Genomic DNA, 22,568 nt, shown 5'->3' on the forward strand with positions numbered 1-22,568 from the left:
AAAGAAGACTAAGTATGAACTAATCTTCAAAGCAGTTTCCCTATCAATTGGAGTTCTTGATATTATTGCAAAAAGACCAAGAAGGCTGCACCCACAAGTACTGCACTAAGCACTGGAGTATAATAAGTGGTATTTTGCCAATAAGTGGCCCTTCTGTTCCGCTTTATTTCCACCAAGCGTTGCAATCAAGAGAGGTGGGGTTTTGCCTTTTTAAGACTAGCATTATAAAGCTGCATCCGATCCAATCAATAGAACTATGAGACGAAGGAGCGACTTGTCCATTATCGTGTTTCTTGTCCGCGCTCTGGACAAAAGGTCCATTTGTGAATCTGGAAAATATGCTGCGGGCCTCGAGCCAGCGCTTCGACCGAGTCGTTCTTGCTCTGTGTGAAATCTGATACGGACCCGCACTGAACGCAAAAAACTCACATCAGGCAGACATGGACGCTCAACGGTGTAAAATAAGCAGGGATTATATACATATACACGCAGACCGTATATAAAAGCAACCTCCCCGGCATGTTTTTGGAATGTGGGAGGAATCCAAAGTACCCGGAGAAATCCCATGCACACAGGAAGGCCGGAGCCTGGATTTGAACCCACGACCTCTGCACTGTTGAGGCGGATGTGCTAACAAGTCTTCCGTCATGCTGCCCATACGCATACATATGTCTGTAGTAAATATGGGAACCAAACAAGGAAGTAAAAACCTGCATGATAAACACAAGCAACACTTCTGCTCAGTGGCGAACTGGTAATTATCTCCAATGATCATGACACGGACACATCCGCTCATGCTAACTCACTTAGGGCGGTCAACCTTCAAGGCACCACCGCATAGCTGTTTGCCATGCATAATTCATTCTCAGTAAGTGTAAAGGACATCTGTCTCCCCATTTCTGTTGATCGAGTGATTTTTGGACAGAATGCGCAAGGTTAGAGATGCAAAGGCAACGTAATGCAAGAATGACGTCAAGCTTATTCGTGGTGTGTTACAAGCTAGCGACGCCAACATAGGGTCATGTGAAATCTGTCAGTTTTGCCTCAAATCGTTGGACTCTGCCTGCTTTGACCTCCAAAACACAATAAAAGGACGTGTTTGGCGGTTGTGATTCCAGGGCCGGATTAGAGTGCGCCTACCCAGCAAGGGTTACTGGGATTTAAATCTCATTAAACTGTTGCCGCGCCGCTGTGATTCGAAGTGTAGGGGAGCGGTTTGACTTGAATTTGCACATAACGCCGACGTCGTGTCACATGGCTCCCCCGCCGTGACATTACGTAAGGTGTACTGTAATGGCAGTGGTGTGGAAAGCAAACAATGACCACGCCGGTGATCTTACGGCCACCGAGCAAAGTCAATTCCGGCTTTACATACACGTAGACAACAATGCCAAATTGTGACTGATTGTGAATTTATCGATGTTTATTATTATGGATGCAGTTTGCCATGGTGTATACGTGCAGTGCATCATAGGCTACGTTCACACTGCAGGGCATGATGCCCAGTTCTGTTTTTTTGGTAAAGTCGCTCACATTACAAAAACAAATGCGTCCGTGAAGTGACCCGCGCGCTCACAAAAACCGACATCACGTGTTGCAGTTTATGGGAGGAAATATGGTCCCGCGTGTAAGGGCTCTGTGTTCATCCCAGATTGACAAAGGAGTGAGGCTGAATAGAAAAAGGAACATTGCTGTTTAAAAGTGAGGCTGGGACCGGGTACCGATTCATCCTGTTTGCTAACAGGTGTCAGGGACGTTGGAACGACTTTGTTATACCGTGGTATACACAATATACACAATCCGTTCATTCAGACAAATTCTCCCGCACGAAGCAATGGCATACCTAAGCGTCATGCCGAATGTAAAAAAAAAAAGTTTATCGCTGTGTAATAAAACCAAATACGAAGTACTCACCCATTTGAGACAGAGGTGCGTTTTCAGGTAGTTAGGTTGTGCGTATATGGTCTTTATCAGGCGTCACTGTCATGCAAGTGTATAAAAACAAAATTAGCCACTGTACATTAGTATTTATAAGCAATTAATCACATACTCACCGCTAACTCTTAAGCTGCTGCGATGAGCAAGCAGACGGCCGTTAGCCCACGCGTCTGGGAGGTGGCAAACAGCATATAAAACAAATTTACTGTATGAAAGTCTGCAAAGTGAACCAATACATTGAAATGCTGTCATTTGCACCCTGGACTGTTTGGCAGTCTGTCGCAGGATGACCGTGAATGTGGACATTGAGTGGGAATTGACTGCATAGAAGTTACCTATGCAAGAAACCTTCAATTTATTTTAGTTTGTATCAGGTTTCTTTTGTAGAATATTTTGGGTTACAAAAAATAAAAAACATTTTTTCCCCCCACTGCATTTCAATAGGTATCAATCATACGTGGATTTTTGTTATTGGCGGATTTGCCCGGCCCCTATCCCTCACGAATAGCGGCGTTCTGCTTTATAGTTCTAAATTGCAATATCACCGTTCACCACTAGATGGCAGCCCTGGTTTAGCTGCACTTGACTTATACTGCCTTATACTACAATGTGACTAGGCCTAACATTTTTGGGGGGAATGGCATGCAGGTCAAACAAAGTACCACAAGAATATTATTATTATTATTTTTTTTTTTTTGGTGGGTTGATGTTTGTGGGAAAAACAATGCACAAATGAGTTCTTGCCCTTAATATTGGTTTGCTGCTCGGCAGTTTTGTTCTATCCTTGAATGGATGTTTTTTCAAGAGAGACCTTTGCACAAGGGGGAAAAAACCCAGTATTTGGTTATTTTGTTGTTTACTTGAGAAACATATTATGAAAAATGAAATATATCAAAAGCACGTATGCATGTATTTTGTCCACATTAAACATTTTTGTCAGAAATCTAGTGAGGAGATATATGATCCTGTTGTGGACAACCCGAGTAGTACTGATGAAAAAATGTCGAGCTCTTCATTGAAGCTGCCCATGCCTGATATACAGGATAAAATATCACATTACTACTGCTTGTTGAACAACAACAAAAAACGTCCAAAATCAAGTCAATCACAAAATCCGCAGCTCTCATTTCTGGTAAAAGTGCAAAATTTGTCACACTGGTACAACACACCTGCAGATACACTACTTCAACACACGCGCACGCTCACGCACACACGCTACCTTCTTGCATGTGACCAGCTCAGCGGTCCCTGGGGGGTTTTCCTACTCGCTGCTCTCTCTGTCTGCCTTGTGGGAGTGCAGATGGGGATCCAGGTTGTAGGCAGGCAGCTGACTCACTCTCAGGCTGCACGGCGCTTGCGTGCGGCTTGATGTTGCCTCTCAGGGGAGCTCTCTTTTATACCGACATCAGTGGAGTAACGCTTTAATGCTTAAACAACTCGGAATTTTTGGCGCCACTGCTGCTGACGGACATTCAGCCTCTCTCTCTCTCTCTCTCTCAATGTGCTACCCTGCTTAGATTCCTTGGAAGGAAATAACTGATTTTAACCAACCATGTTACAAACAACGAAGCGATAGTCCTGATATGGAAATGGAAAATTCTCCGCTGACAATGCCACTCCATTGAAAATGCTCTATTTCGTCTGTTTGGATGAATACGGCGTACAGTATCAAGTCACGTCACGCCGGACTTGTTGCCCGTCAATCAATAGGTGACCTTTTAGGAATGAAGTCTGGGCAAACTTGATGAAAGTCAGTTGAATTACTAGACTGCATATCGGCTATGCCCTCCACAGGTGAAAGACAGTTAGGGTTTGGTGATATTTGCACCCTGAACCGGTCACTGATCAGTGGAGAATGACTGTGAATCCGAATGGGACATTGAGTGGTAATCTAGCAATGCGGGAAAGTCTGCTATGTGAACCACCCCAATGAAAATGTTCTGTTTTGCCACACGAGTCAAACAATTAGGATTAGCGTGCTGTATATTGCACCCTACACTGGTCACCGGTGAATTGCAGGGCCGGCGCGAATGGGTAATTGTGTGGGATTGAACTCAGACGTTTATGAAAGTCAGATAGCCTTTTTTTTCTTCATCGTGAAACGTGAAATGGGCCCATAAAGCCTCTGAGTGGGCCTCTGATTGGTTCTCCTCTCACTTAGTCCGTGTGTTCCATTTTCTGATTGGTTCTTTTCTCCTACCCGCATATGATTCCTTCTTCTGATTGGATTTCGTCACAGCGGTTTTTCGTTTCGTCTTTTAATCCTTGACGAGATTGTCAATCAACTTGGTTAGCGTTATCGTCTCAACGAATGGCTTCTATTTTAGTTTTCGTTTCGTTTATGTCAGAAAAAATATATTTGTGATGAAATAAATGATGGATGAAAATGTTTAGTCAACGAAATGAACACTGCATCACAGTTGCCCAAGGCTCGGGTAACGACCAATCACGGCCCAGCTCCAGAAAACAGGTGAGCCGTGATTGGTCGTTACCTGAGCAACTGTGATGTTATTTTCAGTCGACACCGGGTGGCAAAATGCTCGCCCCTGTTTTGGGTTGACTTCCTCTTGAAGTTTTTGGAAATGATATAATTTAATTACAAAAAATATTGCTTAAAAAAAACAGCATCTTGAGCTGTGGCTTACAACAACTTTGTTAAAACATGCATAACTTTTAAATACTCCAGAAATTGTTGGTAAATTCATGGTGATTTTTGGCACGTACCATACCATTTATTTTACTTGTCACCAATAGTGATGTGCATACACTTTGAGGTAAATAGAAGATACACTGTATTAGCTTGAGGTGGTAGCTTTTCGGTGTTAGTTTGCACAAATGATTTGAGGGGACCTAGTGTAGCTTTTCGGCGAAGGTAGCAGAGTACATTAGTCAAGACAAGCTGCATTCTTCTTCCGGTATTACTTTGAAGCGAGAATGGATGGATGGACGAATGAGTGCCAGCTGCTCTGTGTCGGCATGTTGTTGGAACAGCGCAGCAACTTGCTCATTTGTTGAGCGTTGTCTATAGTCCGTCCTGTGCGGTAATTCTCCCTTGTTGAATACAAATTCCGCCTGGCTATTTTCCTCCTCGAGCCGTCACCTTGAACCGCATTTAATTGGCTTTTTAGCGCATTAATTTTCTGTGATTATTATGGTATCTAAAGCGTCAATGGCTACCTTTGCCACAAGCTGAGCTGCTCGATGCCTCGCACGCATACAATCGTAGTAAAGAATGTCACAGTAAATGTGTCAAATTGAAATTCCGCTTTTACGAGTGTAGGCGTATTAGACTTGGTTTCACCCTCTGGAATTATGTTGTGAGCTTGATGGAAGCAGATGTTTGCAGAGAAAAGAAACAAATGCTAATCACTTTGCATAACTGGAGGCATCGCGCACACAAGCTCGCATTGTGCCGAATATCCTCCGACACATAGTTGTTTTATTTTAATTCCCGCTAAATTCTTCTCATAATTTCTGCCTCCCTTCTATCCAATTCATTTCCATCTGGTGATTAGTCATGAGCATGTTTTCAGCAACAGAACTGTTACTATGGTTACCAAGTAAAAAAAAATCATGTATTGTTAAGTATGTGAAATTTTTTGGCTGGAGTTTTGACATTCTGTTCGAGTCAACTTGCCAGATGATAGAGATCACAAGTTTGGGGGAGAAAATCGACTGAAAAAAAAAAGAGTGAAATCAAATCGAGGCAGTGCAGTCAGTAGATCCGGGTTCTGATCTCTGTGTGCACTTTGCACTTGCAATAGTTTCTGGCTTTCGGGACAGAATTTTCCCCCAAATCTCACCCTTACTCTGAATGTACTTTTCACAGAAAAAAAGGTTTGTATTACGGGAAATACCTTACTACGTGCTTTATCTAGCCTAAGAATAATGACTAAGAATCAAACCATTTAAAAAAGTAACTAAAGTGTAAATGAACTTGCTCTATGACTACTCCAATACACTTTCTGCCCAGACAAATCTGGTGGAGCTTGAAAAAAAACAACACCAAAACAGCAGTTTAACAGCAGCTTTGCTCCAATTTCCTCTACCGATCGAGGACAACGTTAACTCAAGGTCGTTTCTTTTTCCCTTTCTTTTGTTTACAGCTGACAGGCTTCGGGGGAGGTTGAGAAGAGTAACTGTGGTCCAGGTGATTTGTCATTAGATGAGGTTCATTAGGGCTGTCAGTGTGTTGTTGGGCTGACTACCGATGTGGAACTAGCGCGTGAAGGAAGCCCAAGCACACACGCTGCTACATGTGGAGCTTTGCCAGTAACACTGATGGGATGCCACTTCGTTAACAATACTGCAGCGTTTCCTATAGGCAGGGAGGTGGTTCCCAGTGGAATACTACTTCTCATGGTATTCCAAAGTGTCAGTCATTGAGCGGTCTATCAGGGAGGTGGTGGCGGTTTGACTTTTCTTCAAATAGATTTTGGGAAAAAAATAAAAATAAAACAGCTCTTGAATGTCCTGCTCATCCAAATTGAAGGTCGGTTGACCTCATTTTTGCTGTCACAGCAGTATCTGCTCGGGATTAAAAGAGATTAATTTTATCCCATTCCCCCCACCACCAATGTGTGGTATTTTCTGTCAAGTGCTGTTAATAGACGCTTGATTTGTGATTTAACTGTGCAGGCTAGTTTATGTATTTAATACCTCGAATGTCCCATTGGAATACATGTTTTTCCTACAATGAAGATGCAATACAAATACCAATTTAACTGCAGAGAGACAGTTGATACATTTAGAAATGTTTTTGAACTGAACTAGATTACAGTGTCCACGATGCATTTTCTGTGTGCGGAAATAAAAGCCCCTGTGATAGCACATAGAGTATCTGATGGCCAGTCCAGGGTGTATACCCTGCCTCTTGCCCAAAATCAGGTGGGACAGACTCCAGATACCCGCAACACTAATGAGGACAAACGCTGTAGAAAATGGATGGAGGGAGTGATAGAAATAACATCTATAATGAGGATTTTGAGCTTTACCTACTAGCTAACACTGGAATTATTCTCAACTGTATCACACACTAACTTGTTTTAACAGTTGCTAATGATTTGGGTCTCCTTCTTTTGCCCGATTTGCTGTTTTTCCAAGCTGTACTCCAATAACGTTGCATTTCCTTCACACTCCCTTGGTATTTTCTCCCCTTACATACCGCTCTAACCCTCCTGATCTCTTTTGTTTCCAGCTGGGTTTGTGAAGTCGCCGATGTCCGAGACTAAGCTCACCGGGGACACATTTGAGCTCTACTGCGACGTACTCGGTAACCCCACCCCAGAGATCCAGTGGTGGTATTCCGAGATCAACCGAGCAGACTCGTTCAAGCAGCTGTGGGACGGAGCCCGCAAGCGCAGAGTGTCCATCAACACGGCCTACGGCGCCAACGGAGTCAGCGTGCTGGGCATCACGCGCCTCACGCTGGAAGACTCCGGAACCTACGAATGCCGGGCGAGCAATGACCCCAGGCGAAATGACCTGCGGCAAAACCCCGCCATCACCTGGATTCGGGCCCAGGCCACCATTTCAGTGCTACTGAGTGAGTAGTCCTTCAGTTGATGAATGAACCTGTAATCTTCTGTCCTAACCACTCCATCCTGTAAACTCTTTCAGTGCGGTAAAATGTGATCGTCTTGCTAGGATGTGTGACAGACGGATTGTCGTAGGACAGCAACAATATAAAATGTTCCCTCTAAAGTTCTTATACTAGCGTTTCATTTTGCTTTGGTTTCATTATTAGCGTGTCTCTCCCATAATCCTAGAAATATCTCGTTGCATATGACCACAAACATGGAAACACTGTTCCTATGCATGTCACTGGCTTCTCTTCTGAGCGCTAATTTAATCAATACACTCTTTGTGATTGTAACTGTGACTGTTGTTTTGGTTGCTTCCCTGACATTGCTTGGGTTGTTGTCTTTAACCGTATGCTATCATAGTTCTTAAATAACTTTTATTTTCCCTGCAGCCTTTTTACCCCAGTTTAATTGGGAATGTAAGATGACACAAAGGTACATTGGCGTTCAGTCTCTCTAGAAAAACGATATCACAGTTTTGCTCTCTAATTTGGTGGTGATCCTATAAAAGAATCATAACCCAACGGGTGTCTCATTTCACCTTCGGATGAGACATATTTTATTTCTATGAAACAGTCTCCCTGGACTTGTCTGAACATGGTGTAAGCTTCTCGGCCAATAAGTGTTTGACTGTGAATCGGTAATGACATTACACCTAGGTCCTTAAACTCTCTGCTTTGTTCACACAAACAGTCAAACAAAGTGAATGGCAAGTGGACCTTTCTAATCTGTGCATGCTTGGCCGCTCGGCCCACTGAAGCACAGAGAGATTTTGAATGTTGTTAGTCATCGTGAGCTTCTCCCAGAGAGGCTGTAAAGGTGTCAGATCTTTGCCAGGCCTTCTGACAAATCTGGATTCTATATCGGCATCATTTGATTTTAGCAAAGTTGATTATTTTTAGTATACCATCGATTGAAAATGTACACACTCTGTTGTTACTTAAGAAGTATGCAGTTTCATCCAAGGAACCCAATAACGGGCTGAAATCAAATCTGTACTTCTGGTGGTTGAGCGGAAGTCTTAAAACTAGATCAGCTGGTTCATCTTATTTTTATTTTTCCCAATCTGCGGTCATAAAGCTTTATATTTTAATAATTTGACTAATGATACAATAATTCGTTTAGCTATTTAAGACTTCCCAGTAATCCAATCTTGCATTTTATATATATATATATATAAAATAAATAAATAACTTCTAATTTCGAAATTATCCGTCCCATGATGCTGGTCAACCTCTACTTTGTTCTATTTTAAAATGTTTTTTTTTCCACAAACGAAATAACAGACATGGTATTGATCCAATCTAGGGTCAAACTGTTGCCATCGCAATAACATTAATAACTACAGAAACAATGTTTTAAGTAACATTTGAAAGAAAACTTTTGTAACGGTCATAAGTGTGCAAATAAGCGTGGCAATTAGTAAAATGTTAAAACCAATCAATTGTGTACTCATCCTTTGATGACGTAATGGATAACATTGAAATAGAAGGTACTTTTTAAAACATTTTCAACTACCATATACTCACCGTTTGATGGTGTGTGATGGTCAATTACTCAGAGATAAAATTACAAACGGATTACTGCTTGTCCTTCAGAAGGGAATCTTTTCACATTGAGACTAAACAGAGCTCAATTTGGAGCATACATTCAGTTCTTCCATAATTATTGCCTCTTTCGTTGTTTGTATTGAGCAGCAAAAAGAGACCCTACATTACAATACTAGTTCCATTTCTGAGTTACTGCGGAGCTCCTCCATTTAGATGCTAACTAAGTTAAAGTTTCAGGTGTACCAAAGTCTCATATGAGTTTGTCCAGTTCTAACTGGGATTTCAGACAACCTTAGAGGCACATTTATCACATTTATGAACATGGAATTGGACGTATCTAGAGGATCCACACTACTTTTCCATTGCTCTTACAAACTTGTTCTGGAATCGAAAATACTGTAAAATTCCAAGAGGCATACGACACAAACAAGCAGATATTCTCAATGTAAATTTGACAAAGATTCCGGACGGTCAGTGCTATGACATTACACGCAGTGCCTTTTCTAGCCTCTTTTTGAGCCATCAGTGGGTGAGTATTACAAGTACTTGACTTGACATGCGATAATACACTGTCACATTTTGAGTGGAGTGCCACTTCAATTCACTTCAGTGAGTCACACTGTGCTTCAGATCACAGTAGTTGCATTTCAGAAGGATCATATTGTGTGACTTAATAAGCTTGTAATGGGCCTGATTTTCTTTTGTAACTGAAGACTGTTAGGAACAAGCAGTTCGAATATTTGGTACAACCAAATGCTTGGGAGGCCCGATATTCTACATGTCTCAGCCCTTTTCATTTAATAGGTTTTGTTTAAGAAAGCACAGTTACATAGTGGACAGCACACCTGCACTCCAGTCAGGAAATCAGGCTTCCAATCTCTGCTGGAAAATCTCTGACAAATTTGCATGTTGTCCCCGTAACTGTATGGATTTTCTTCCCACATTCCCAAAACATCCGTTAGGTATTCTGAAGATGCTAAAATGCCCATAGGACGTGAGTGTGTATTGTTGTTTGCCTACATGTACCCTACAGTTGGCTGGCTGCCAGTCCAGGGTGTACCAGTGCAGCCCACCTTGTGCCCACACAGCTGGGAGAGGCTGCAGCTCACCAGTTATCCTTATGAGGACAAGTACTAATGGAATATTTGGATTTTGTTTTATCCAGAAAATAGTGTTACACAGGGGAAGAGGAGGGAGTCTGTTTTCCCTGCCTATTTATAGGCACATTTTAGCTTCATGCATCACCTACATAGAGATAAAGTCTTCAGCGTTTGCTATTGACAGGGCGTCCTTATAACAACCTTCCGCGTGAATTGCCTGTGGACCACTCTGCCGAGGTAGCCAAATGTTAATTTATGTACCTCACGTTGTGTCTGTATGCATGTCTTGAACATGCTATTAATAGAACATGCATGGTGGGGGGAGAAGCGAGGGAGGAGGGGCAGCAATTTCCCTGTAGCTAGTGTGCATACAGCAGTGCAGAAAGATGGTGCTGTGAATGCTAATAAAAGTCCCTAGCTCGTCATCTTTTGCCTACTGGCTCGTAGCCTTGCAGGAATCAGTAGCGTCGCAATGTTCGGGTGCTCTACTCCTCTCCCTTCAGGAGTTTGATGGCCGCCGAGGTGGGTCTTCCCTGGAAGCAAGCCTCCCAATCAAGGCAGAGCAGAGGAGACTCTGCCCTGAATGTCCTTGAGAAATGAATCATGTCGTGACCAGGGATCTCTGTCACTTTGAGGGCAAAACTGTGCAGCACAGCGCTAATGTAGAATGTCAGTGATGTGTTTCATGTTACATCTAGTTTAGAGCTCATTTCCACTGAAAATTTGGCTAAACAGCAGCATATACTACGATAATGAACATCACAAACCCATTTACGGTGATACCCGGTTTATGACAGCGTTCCATTACAGCAGTGGGGACGTACGGCGAATTTGTTCAAAAGTCGGAACAAATTATGACTGTCAACCCACACAATAACCATACAACCAATTTGGTTGTTATGGGGAGCCGACGAATACTGCAAGAAGTACACTGAGCCCCGTTCCTGTGATAAGCCTGAACTGTCTCTGTCTTGCAGAACCAAAGATCAATGCCTCTGATCAGATCATCCTGCCAGCGGAGTCCCCCGGCCTACCGGTTACTCTACATTGCAACCTCACCACCGCCCACACCCCGCACACGGAAAGCTTCTGGGTGAAGAATGGAAGGGAGATCGCCAACACGCGGACCGAGCATAGGAGCACAGCCTACAGGTGTGGCTTAGAGGGCTGGGCATTACAGAAAATACTAATGGAAAGTCAACTAACAGGTCCAAAATTTATCTGACCGTGTCAAGACGAGGGCAACATTTGTTTACCGATTGGCTTTCTGGCAGTAGACCTTCTGATATTTAGCTGAATCTTTCCCACTCAAAATTGTGTTATTTGGCATCTTTGGACAAGCAAAACATGATGTCTGATTTTGAACTTAATTTGTAGGAAAAGTGATCAACCCTGGCCTTTGGTACCAACTCGTTTTAACTTTGCACTGTCACAAAGGATCACCAATGGCGCACAAAGCCACTGTCGCCCCTGTAGACAAACCACAGACTCTCCGTAGCCACAAGATAGGACCCATTGGTCACTTCCTTGTCACATTACATCAGTGATACTCAGAAGATTACGGCTAATATGCCCATGGTTGTCTTGCCTGCAGAGTTCTGAGCTGCAGCTCTGTAATAATTCAGCGTCATGCCAACACATTGTTCACTACGGGCTCTCCGGTCCTCACAGGCCTCGCTACTGTAATTCGAACTAATTAGTAGTAGTTTACTTTGTTGCTTTGAGTGACTGGTAGCTTTAAGGTATGGGATTAACGTTTTCTGTCTTGTTGCAGAATTGGTAAACCACGGGCAGATGATTCTGGGGAATACATGTGTGTATACACATTCGAAATGGCTCCCAATGCAAATGCAACAATTGAAGTAAAAGGTAAGATTCTTGTAATGCGTAACTGAACGTTTGTGATGTCAGTGACACAAATGTCACTCAAGCTCCTTGCCTGTTAGCCTGTGTCACTGTTCTGTATTAATGCCACCAATGTGGAATGGGGAACAAAGCTGATGCAGGTTATATTCTGGCTTTGTAGATGAGAGTAAGAACAGAGTCGGGACGCCATCTTTGTGTCAGGGTATTGCGCAATGCAAGGGCCAACAGAAAAGAGCCTTCGGTCAAACAACGGCGGGCTGGGAATTGCAGAGTATCTCACGATGATATTGTCACGATATTTCACTCCTAATAATTATAATAACATGCAACAGTGTCTGTGTTTGAAGAAAAAAACAATCATAAGTACATTGTGGCATCAGTAGTCATAATTATAGCTGAGCGTACCAACTTGTGCGGCGTGATGACATATTCTAATGCCTGCAAACTAGCTCATTGCGCGCAGTCCGTTAACTCGAAATCTTGTTTGTCTGGACTGCCGGTGTATTAATATTGTCCTGCAAGAGATAACGATATGATACATTGCGATATTGATATTCTGTCCTTCTGCCGTGCTGGCCACTAACTCTGTGACCTACTGAACAACAGCCAAACTTCTTGGCTTCGATTGCAGCTTTCGACATGCCATCGCTTCTGTGCGATTGACTGCCGACCGTATACCAAGGCTCTCGCCTAAAGTCAACCGTGACGCTAATAAGGACAAGCGGTATAGAAAATGGATGAATGGATGGACAGACCATCGCTGGTTTCCTACTGAACCGTAGCAAGATAAAGATGTCCTGGAAAAGTTAACAACCCGAGGCTGTGTGAAGTGACTCCTTGTTGACAAAGATGTTTGAACTCATCCTGTGCAACGGTTATGACAGGAAGCTCTCCCGAGGCTGTTGCCACTCTTGGCTTTCGCTCAGATGACGGTCTTAACAAAATGGACAGGCGACCGCAAATGTTCAGCAGACATGCAAACACGGAGCTATCCTGCAGGGCATTACTCTGTCAAAATAGAAGCTCTCTTGTGATTGTGTGATTGAAAACTCGGTTATCAAAGGACTGATTAACGGGTTATGTAAAGAGTGCTCGAAAAGCTGACCGACCAAGCGAACTCATATGCTTGTACCACACGAGCTGACAGCCAAGCCGTCGCCTTGAATAGGGAATCTTCTCTGAGAAAGGGCAAGTGAAGACCCTGTTCAAGAGAAGCTTGCCTGCGTGCGGTACATAAGCCAATTTGCTGTGACATGGCTAGGCTGCATACTGAGCATGCCCTGCCTCTTATTCCGTGGTTGTCTTAGAGCGCTGCCTGATTGCGTAACATGGGTGATGAGTATGTGTGTGTGTTCTGCTTTTTACTGGCTCGAGAGCTGACGGGACTCGTGTCCGTTCAAAGAGAAGTGTCCTGGCCGTAGCTGGGGCTGCAGGCATGTGACTGTTGAGGCTTTCTATATGTCCCCCTGGAGAGAAAGTCAGTCTTTTAACTGGATACAGAGTGCATGACTTTGTTCTTTATGTTCATCAATGTTCGAAGAATCTACTGCCGGATTGATAACATTTTCATCACGATCCCCAAATGCTCTTTTTAATTTTCTCCAAGTGTTTGCAATCTTTTGTGACCTAGGTAGCGAGCCCGCACTTATGCTAGCCAGCTTTGCACTGCACTTCTTGGCAGCCGATTGTTGAGATCCCTCGCCTACAGTGTCCTTGGCACAATCATCCTTGCAGGACTCAGCTCTAGAGGCAACAGATGGAGGCTTCTGTGATGTTGTAGGATTAAGGCTGTGAATCCTGTCCCAGCCATCTCTGTTGCAGCACGGGAGTTTATTGTCTGCGATACTAAGCTCACTGCCACTCCACATTTGGTACCTAAAAAAAGCCCGAACCTGCCGAATGATAATGACATTTACTCGCGGAGCATTCCATCTTTAATTCATTATCAATAGCAATACCATGCTAAAGTCATAGTTGTGATGCTGACAACAAAATACAGGAATGCTATTAAAACAAACAAAGGTGTCGTACCCAATATGTGTTTGCCCGGTAATATTTTAAGAGGCTAGCAAGACTGGCAAATGAAAAGCTAAAATACTAACAATTGGTATAGTAATATGAACCCGTATCCAGATGGTACCTTTAACTGTAGTTTGTGTTTGCTCCTAAATCTGGTTCGTTAGTTAGTAGGCTACATCCTGGTTCTGGGGAGAATATTCAACCCTTAATGTCAAACTGGGACATGGTGTGGCTCAAAAGACAGTTGCTGGTGTCTACCGAGATGGGTATAATTTTAAGGTGCTATTATTTGCTATGCTAACATATAGCAAGAAAGTCACATCAAAAAGTACCCAAAAAAAGTGCCATAGCCGATCAAAATTAAGTTTTCATTTACTGTAGTTAGTTACTATTTCAAGAGGATAACGAGACTAGATCAAATGCTAACATGCTATCATAACATATACCCGGTACACAGATAGCAAATTACCTTACTTTTGTTTGTTGCTTCATCTGGTTCGTTAGTTCGTAGGCTATGTCCTGGTTTATGACGAAAGAAAGATTGAAGGTGCCGTTATGATTCAGGAAGATAAAGGAATCACATATCACCACCAAAGCTTAAACGGAAATAGCAGAAACAATTTCTGACTAACTGTATCTGTCCGATCATTTTATATATGATGTCAAAATGTCTGCTGTGAACAAGGTTATTTTAACAACAAAGCTAATGTAGGCCAAAGACTTTTGGACAGTCCCGCGTATCATCACAAGCAGATCAGATTCAAAGCTGCCAATAGAGGGTTTAATTTAACTGTCTCTCAGTCATCCGGTGAATTCCTAATGCATATTTCTCCTCTCTGACAGCTATGACCTCCTCAAAAGTCCACGCTCTTTATCTCCGCCTGGCACAAACAGTTTAATAATTGCGGGAGTGTGAAATTGAGGTTTCTGCTGGTTTGGCGCCACTTTGGACAGCTGTCTCCACGCAGTCACTCGTTGACATAATACAAGGCAGGGATAAGGCGCAAATGAGCTTGGCCACTCCTCTGCTCAGGGCAGCACGTGGGCTCCATAATTAGAGTGGGGGTGATGTCACCAAAGCGCTCATACCCCCCCCCCCCCCCCCCCCCATTATCCATGTGCAGCTGAAAAAAAAAATTCTCGGGGTCTCATCCTGCTTAATTGCATGGAAGGAATTATTGTCATTTTGGGGGATTAGCGGCAGAGTGGTTATCCTCTCACGGCGCAAAGAGTCAAATGAAGAGTCTCACCTGTTCTACTGACAGATTGTTGTGACTTGGCGGTCTCAGTGACTTTTTCTATTTTGAATAGACATTATCCCAGTGCTCATTAATCAGAGCCAATTTATTTTGTTTCTTTGGCATTGCATCTCTTTTGTGGAATTCACTCTGGAGTTTTTAAATTGGAACATCTGGAGGTGTTAATACTTTACCGATCCCTCACTCTCATGACCTTGATTTGTTTTTCTCCTTTTTATCGTGTAATCTTATTCATTGCAGGGATTTTTGCAAACCAAAACACTTAATCACACCTTGTATTATAACTTGGTCTTCTTTTTTTGTCGCGTGTCATACTTCTCTGAGCTGAGTTAACCGTTGATTTGTATCTCTTTTCATAGCAAAACCTGTTATCACCAGCCATAAACGAAGTGAAAATAAAAATGAGGGGGAAAACGGAATGCTTTACTGCAAGTCGGTTGGGTATCCGCATCCCACCTGGACGTGGCGTAAAATGGAAGGGACCTCCTCCACGGTAAGACAGTTCAATTAATACTGTCAGATTAACTTTAATATAATGTATTTTTGACACGAATGAAGCACTTTATCCCTTTCAGGACATTGACAACTCCACTGGACGCTTCTTCATCACAAGTCGAGAAAACTACACAGAGCTGAACGTCATAAACCTTGATATCGACACGGATCCCGGGAAGTACGAGTGCAATGCATCCAATGCCATCGGGACAACTGCCGAAATCACCATCCTACGGGTGCGAAGCCATCTCGCGCCGCTTTGGCCGTTCTTGGGCGTACTCGCGGAAATTATCATCCTCGTAGTCATCATCGTGGTGTATGAGAAACGAAAGAGGCCAGATGACATTATTGATGGTAAGCGACGTCATTTCCGACTGTAATCTGTATTTGCTTACTGCATTTCTTTGCTATTTTTGTGTGTTTGCAATGAGAAAGACAAAGGTCCTGCTCGAAATAGGGGTCGGAATAACTTGCGAACCGATACAATAAAATTACAACAGAGCAATTACTTGATAAGCGTGATCTACGATACATCGCGATGTATATGAAGAGTTCTTTTCCAAAATGAGATGAAAGCCAAATTTAAACATGACCGATCTTGCTATGTCATCCGTGTTGAGATTATTAATTTTTATTGAACATGTTCTGAGCTAATCAATTGTTTTAACAGGTTAAAATTCGGGTTTGTCAAATGCGCAGTTCTTGCAGGATAAATTTCAAATATTGTTTGGAAAAGAGCAAACAAGTATCAAGTATCATCGATGACTTTCCTCAAGACGTAATGTGTCGAAGGGGAAGCGGAAGTATTGCCTCACGTGATCCCCGTGCTAGACGCATGCAAATATGACCTTTATGGATTCACATTAGGTAAACGAGAACTAACCTTTTGAGGAGGTGTTGTTCCTTTGACTGAAAGCAATGGTAACAATGGTGTTGATAATATATTGTACATATCACCTCAGATGTGTAACTGAACTGGTTACTATTTTTCCCTTCCCTTTCTTTCGAAATGGCACCATAATCTAAATGGGTGGTAAGTGAGAGATTCTGCATGGTCCTAGAGATGTCTTTATATCAGTTGTTTTTTTAACAAGCCTACTGTCCATTGCCCCAAAACCTCAAGTGTGAATTTGGCTCTCTCTCTGTGTTTGTGAAATGTTTGATCTACCGCCAGAGATTCAATATTCCTCAAACGATATAATATTAGCTTATGCGAGTGCTCCGGCAAATAAACGAAAAATGCTTTGCATGCCTCCCCTTGCAAGCCTTCTGTGTTGCCGCATGGCACAAACTGGGTTCGAGTGTGGGCGGACACACTGTAAACAGGCAGGTAAACAACGCCTGCGAACACAACTTTGTATTAACACACTCATCCCTGCAGCAAAAAGCTTCAGGAAACCATCTTACAGGCTGAGATTTAACATTATGTCTTATTCATCTAAGTGAAATCTGATTACAAAAGAAAGAACAAAGACAAGCTGATGAAAAAAACCCAAAAAACAAACAGAGAACTGATTTGAAATTCAAATAACATTTCTCAATGTATTAAACCACAAAGGAAAACTGTCTTGTGCTTCCGGTGGAGCCCAAATCCAGAGGAGGACGTGACCGCTTGAAAATGTCTTGAAACCCCAAAGGCACCCCTGAGTCAACAAAGGTTATGTCTAACCTTTGCTAATGTGACTTTATCGTCTTCAAAATTCAACATACGACTACGGCCCCATTATACTAAAACACAATTGCAACAGGCCCTGCTGTCATTATGGATCACAGTGGGGCACCCAAACACTCTAATACAGCCCAAACAAAGCTTCGGGCTACATCTTGCTGTTGTTGTCTTAAAGCAAACAGAGAAGATTTACTCCGGCAAATGTGTAAGGAATATTAAACAGCTATATTTTGGTGAGACGTGAAGGCGCTCTTCTTTCATCAGCTGCAAATTGACAGCGGGAGAGTGATAACATCTCTATGATAGTATTTATATCAGTTCAGTTATAAAGTTAGGTAGCAATCATACTTAGCACAAAAGGATTGGTCACAACTGTGCATGCGAGTCTTTGGGGAAAAGAAAACTACAGTGGAACCTCTAAAGCTGAAAGTCTCATGACTTGCAATTCAACCATAATCATTGGGGAAAAATTCATGCATGCGTCAAATGATTTACTGTGCGTGCATTTAGCTTTTTTTTCTTTAGATTTTCAAGGCTTGAATTTGCATTTTGCGCCTCATCAAAACACATTAAATTGCAAAACTGAGAATCAAGCGCTGAGACGTCCCAAAAAGCTTTATTGGACTGGCATGGTGTCACTCACGTCCGCTAACACGGAAAGTCGGAGGTCGATGCAAGCTTAGTGCTACTTACGCCGCACAAGCTAGCTAGCAATGATCTTCAACTGGCTACTAGTTCAGCTAAACACATTGCTAGGGTCGCTCCTAATAGTCAGTCATTAGTCAGTAATCATCGCCTCTGTGGCGGCAAATAAACTACATTTCTGACAAGTATCATTCTCACAAAGGGATGACAAGAAAAGACGGAGAAACTCATTAAACAGAACCCGAAATCAGAAACCTTTCGTGTTTGATGTGGTTGTTATTAATGTTGAAATGTTACTTCAATATTGTACAATAATTACAGTTTCACCCTCAAACAGAAAACATTCCCATTATTTCCCATGTGAAAATTGTTTTTGATTGAAATCCAAACAAAATGGGGGTCAACCAGTTTTCTAAAACAGATTGTGAACAGCCTTAGAGGTTTCACTGTATTAAACTGGATAACACTTTACATGTATCCTTGAAGGAATTAGGATTGATGGATTTAGTTTGATTAATGCGCATTATCTGTGTTATGTGGTGCAAATTTACTTCTGATTGCATCAAGATTTTATTGAAAAGAAAATATTTTTAAAGTCACCTTGACTTTTTGAGTGTGGGGCGAACTGCAAGTATAAAACATATAAAACACATCTCCTCTATGTACTCAATAACTGCTAATAATAGTCGCCAGGATCAATATCTTAAAAATGAATGTTATTTATCTATGATCTATTTTTAAGTAATATTTGCTTCTCTGAAAATAACACAATGTTGCAGTTAACAATCTGCTATCATCTTGGGACGAACAACAAAGTAATAAAACACATTGGTAAAATAAAACATTTGCGCGCATCAATGCATGCACAGCTCGAGTAAAGTGTGTGCACGGCCTCCAGTTGGTTTCATCCAGCAGAAAAAAATGAAGCGATTAAGGTGGATTATATTTGCTGTTTATGCCATTCAAATCAGCAGCGAGGACTCTCGGCTCACGAGGCACAGCCTCTCTAAAATCTCCTTTTAGCATCCCAGATTCCCGCCGGTTTTGGCCCCCGTCTGCGTGCATTATGACTTGCTGTATTTGAACGCGTCTCATGCTCCACAGTCAGGGGCTCTGAGGCAGAGGCTCGCATTTATACCTTGTGTTTCAAATCTAGTTGCTTGGAATTTTTACTGTGTGATCATTTTGGTAAAACAACCCCCCCCTCAAAAAAAAAAAAAAAAAAAAAAAAAAAATCATTTGTGAAATAACATACATTGTAAGGAAAAGTAATTGTGTTGTTACCACTGTCGCACAGTAAAAATCTGTTGTCATGTGCTTGCAGAGGCAGTATAGTAAACACAGCTTGTGTGGCGTATGCATAGGAGGTGAGAAAACGGTGGCATATGCAGAAAGACGTCCTGCCGCAATTGATCGCAGCGCCGTGTTTGATGACTAACAAAATGACTGCTGTACTACTCTGCTTCACATTAACGCCATGGAATGCTGCTCTAACGCTGCCGATCTGAGACTTTGGAACTGCATGTGGCTGTTTACTTACCCGGTGACACGTTTGCATCTGTATGCCAAACACCAAACACCTCGTCAAGGGCACCAAATGGAACGATACGCCTCGTTTCCACCAAGTTAGAAGGTTCCGCTTGGCAATAGGGAGTTGGCGAAATGTACTTAATTGGCAATGCGGAAAATTAACAATAAATGAAGGGACCGGAATCGAGGAGTAACTCACGGTCTGATCGTATAACATCGCAAAACAGCGATTATGAGCTATACATATGATAAATGTATGATACGTCACGTCGTATATCAAGAGCTTTTTGAAGATCTAAATGCAGAATGTAAAACGAATAGAAAAGTTTGTTTTGCACAAATACACAAAATTCAGTGATGTGCTTTCAAATCTCTTCAGACTGAAGGGAACTGACGCACGGATGTACAGTAACTCAACTTTCTATAGGTGACACTTAGGGCTCTATTTTCTAATCTGCCTCCACACAGAGTTCGACCGCACCTCAAGCTAGACTTGCCCTGGGCTAGAGCAACTAGAGCAATTAAATGTTGTACCTTTGCTGGTTGCAGCCATGTCATATAGTCCATTTTGCCTCAGTTACTTCAGGACACAATTAATAAAAAATCACTTCCATATATTTGACAGATACCTTATGGTTCAATGAATTGATTATCAGGGCACAGTATGCATTTTTATTGCATTTCCATGATAAAAAGCCCCTAAAACATCTGGGGTTGTCCAAATTGTCCGTACGGTAAAGCCCAGCTATTTGTAAGGGATAGGAACCAAGCCGTGCTAACAGCGGAACCCGAGAGTAATTGCTTTACGGAACTGCGAATAGGCAGGAGTGAACTATATTCCTCAGTTGGGGTGTCGACCATAGTAGTATACGTTGCTAATCAATGATTGGCTGACAGAGAAATGGCCGTCTACGTTCGTGTTACAATAGAATTAACAGAATGGGAGGAAAAAATTATTTAAAAAAATAAAAATCCTGGAGATTCTTGTTCACTGGTTCACTGCACTGAACCACGGCATTTATTCTCTCACTTGCTTTGACGTCATACTACTGTATTTGCATAGCGAGCAGATCTTTTGCCATTCTGCACGGGAAACATGGATTCAAATTGTTCCCCTTGGTGGAAACATGGCCTGACACATTCGTTGTAAATACTGTCAATTGTTTCTCAATGTGATGTTGAAATGACGGCCTTTAGAATAAATAAATAAGAATGCGTTGCTTGTTGAAAGAATGAATGACTATTCTCATTCAAAAATGATTTACTTTTATGAATGAATTACAAGCAGCAACAAATGCAGAGATTCTTACTGTGTCGTGCTGTAGGGAAATCATAAAAGCACTCTGATGCTGCTAGAAGCTCCAAAAAGATCCGTGTTATCATGCCAAATCGGTCACAATAGCTCATCGTGATTTTTTTTGCCTTTAAAAAAAAAAAAAAAAAAAAATATCACTGTAATATTGCTGGCTGTAATTAAAAGGCAGTTTCGAATGAGCCATCTGTAAGCCTCCTACACTTACGCTCAGTCTGAAAATGAAAAGCAACCCCAAGGGTGAAAATTGCATTTGCGGTCGCTTTAAGGGTCCATTGCAGAGTTGTCAAATTGCACTACTTAAACATGATGTCACCGCCGGCCGTATTACCACGCTAATATAGTTGTGCAGCTTTACCGTCTTCCAAGAAGCCTGATTTTCAAATGTATCCTTTTCATTTGACACAGTTTGTGCAAAGAACGCTGCTGACTTTTGTGACTTCAGAGCTTATCACGAGTGCACGGCTGTGTCACACCACCATTCAAAGCAATCTGTTCTCTCAGCAAACATTCACGCTTGAATAATTCGGTGGCCTTTATTGAGAAACTTTGGAGCATTTCTAAGTGGATTCCACCCCCTTTTTATGCCTCAGTGAAATAGCTACCTGTGCAAAGTCGATGTGGTAGTTTTGGCCGACATTCTTTTATTACCTTTATCTCACGTTTGTCTCTTTTGTTTGTTTTTCATTCCCTCTTCTCCCCGTCAAAGATGATGAGCCAGTTGGACCAATGTAAGTCAGCAGACCTACACGCATACAGTATTTCCTTAAACAGTGGCCATCCCTCAAATAAATACTGTGACCAATTAGCTTGCTGTGTTAAGCTCGGGGCTTCAAGAAGAAAAATCATTTATTGAATTAATCCTTAACAGGCCTTTGTATGTACAGTATTAGCTTTAAATCCCACTTTCCAATAGCCTTTTTTTTCCACACATCAGGAAGAAAAACTAATTGTAACCGTAATGGACTCCATTCGGACATAATAGTTCACACGTGGACATTATACTGTGTAGTATGTACCAATGCCCATTTGAACTCTGTCGCAAACCAAAACAGAAATAGTCTCTCAGTGTGGAGCCTTACCACATCTTCTATACTCCTGTGAAATATTAAAGGTGATCTTTTGTGAAGTGCTGGCAGCGTCTTAGCCGACTAGGTCTAACCTATGCGGTCAATTGGCAATGTTGTGTTCCGGGGGGCTGCCCAGTCTGCCTGATTTCTTGCAGTTCTCTGCCTTTTTATTTTTTTGCTTTAAAGACCACTTTCCCTTGAGGGACATATAAATAAGATAGTAGCATTGTCCAAACTTATTTTACATTAAAAAAAAAAACTGGATTAAAAAATGCTTCCCTTATCTGCAGTTATAAGAAAAACGCTGGGCCATTATTTGCAAAAATGCACTAATTCATACTGTGATTTGACCCCTTTATTTGTTTGTTTTACCTTCATGTTTTCTAAACCCTACTTACTTCTTTCCCAGAAAAACCAATTCTACAAACAACCACAAAGACAAAAATGTCCGCCAAAGGAACACAAAATAAGCAATCGACTCAAGTAAGACACTGTGGAGAGTGATGGCGGGTGCTAAATATAGAACGTGCTGC

At 42.1% G+C, this 22,568-nt stretch overlaps 1 protein-coding gene across 1 annotated transcript in view; it reads left to right on the plus strand.

The window, feature by feature from the left end:
• nptnb (neuroplastin b) overlaps nt 1-22,568 on the plus strand; it is a 30,529-nt gene that overhangs the window by 5,650 nt on the left and 2,311 nt on the right. Inside the window, exons 2-8 of the mRNA XM_086027002.1 lie at nt 7,136-7,483; nt 11,148-11,322; nt 11,945-12,039; nt 15,674-15,807; nt 15,890-16,163; nt 21,675-21,696; nt 22,445-22,518. Coding sequence (XP_085883128.1) covers nt 7,136-7,483; nt 11,148-11,322; nt 11,945-12,039; nt 15,674-15,807; nt 15,890-16,163; nt 21,675-21,696; nt 22,445-22,505 — 1,109 coding nt within the window. The 3' untranslated portion in view covers nt 22,506-22,518. The remainder of the gene's footprint in view (nt 1-7,135; nt 7,484-11,147; nt 11,323-11,944; nt 12,040-15,673; nt 15,808-15,889; nt 16,164-21,674; nt 21,697-22,444; nt 22,519-22,568) is intronic.

This window comes from Filicampus tigris, chromosome 3 (assembly GCF_054856515.1).
Source record: "Filicampus tigris isolate MCC_2025a chromosome 3, RoL_Ftig_1.0, whole genome shotgun sequence".
Taxonomy (NCBI): domain Eukaryota; kingdom Metazoa; phylum Chordata; class Actinopteri; order Syngnathiformes; family Syngnathidae; genus Filicampus; species Filicampus tigris.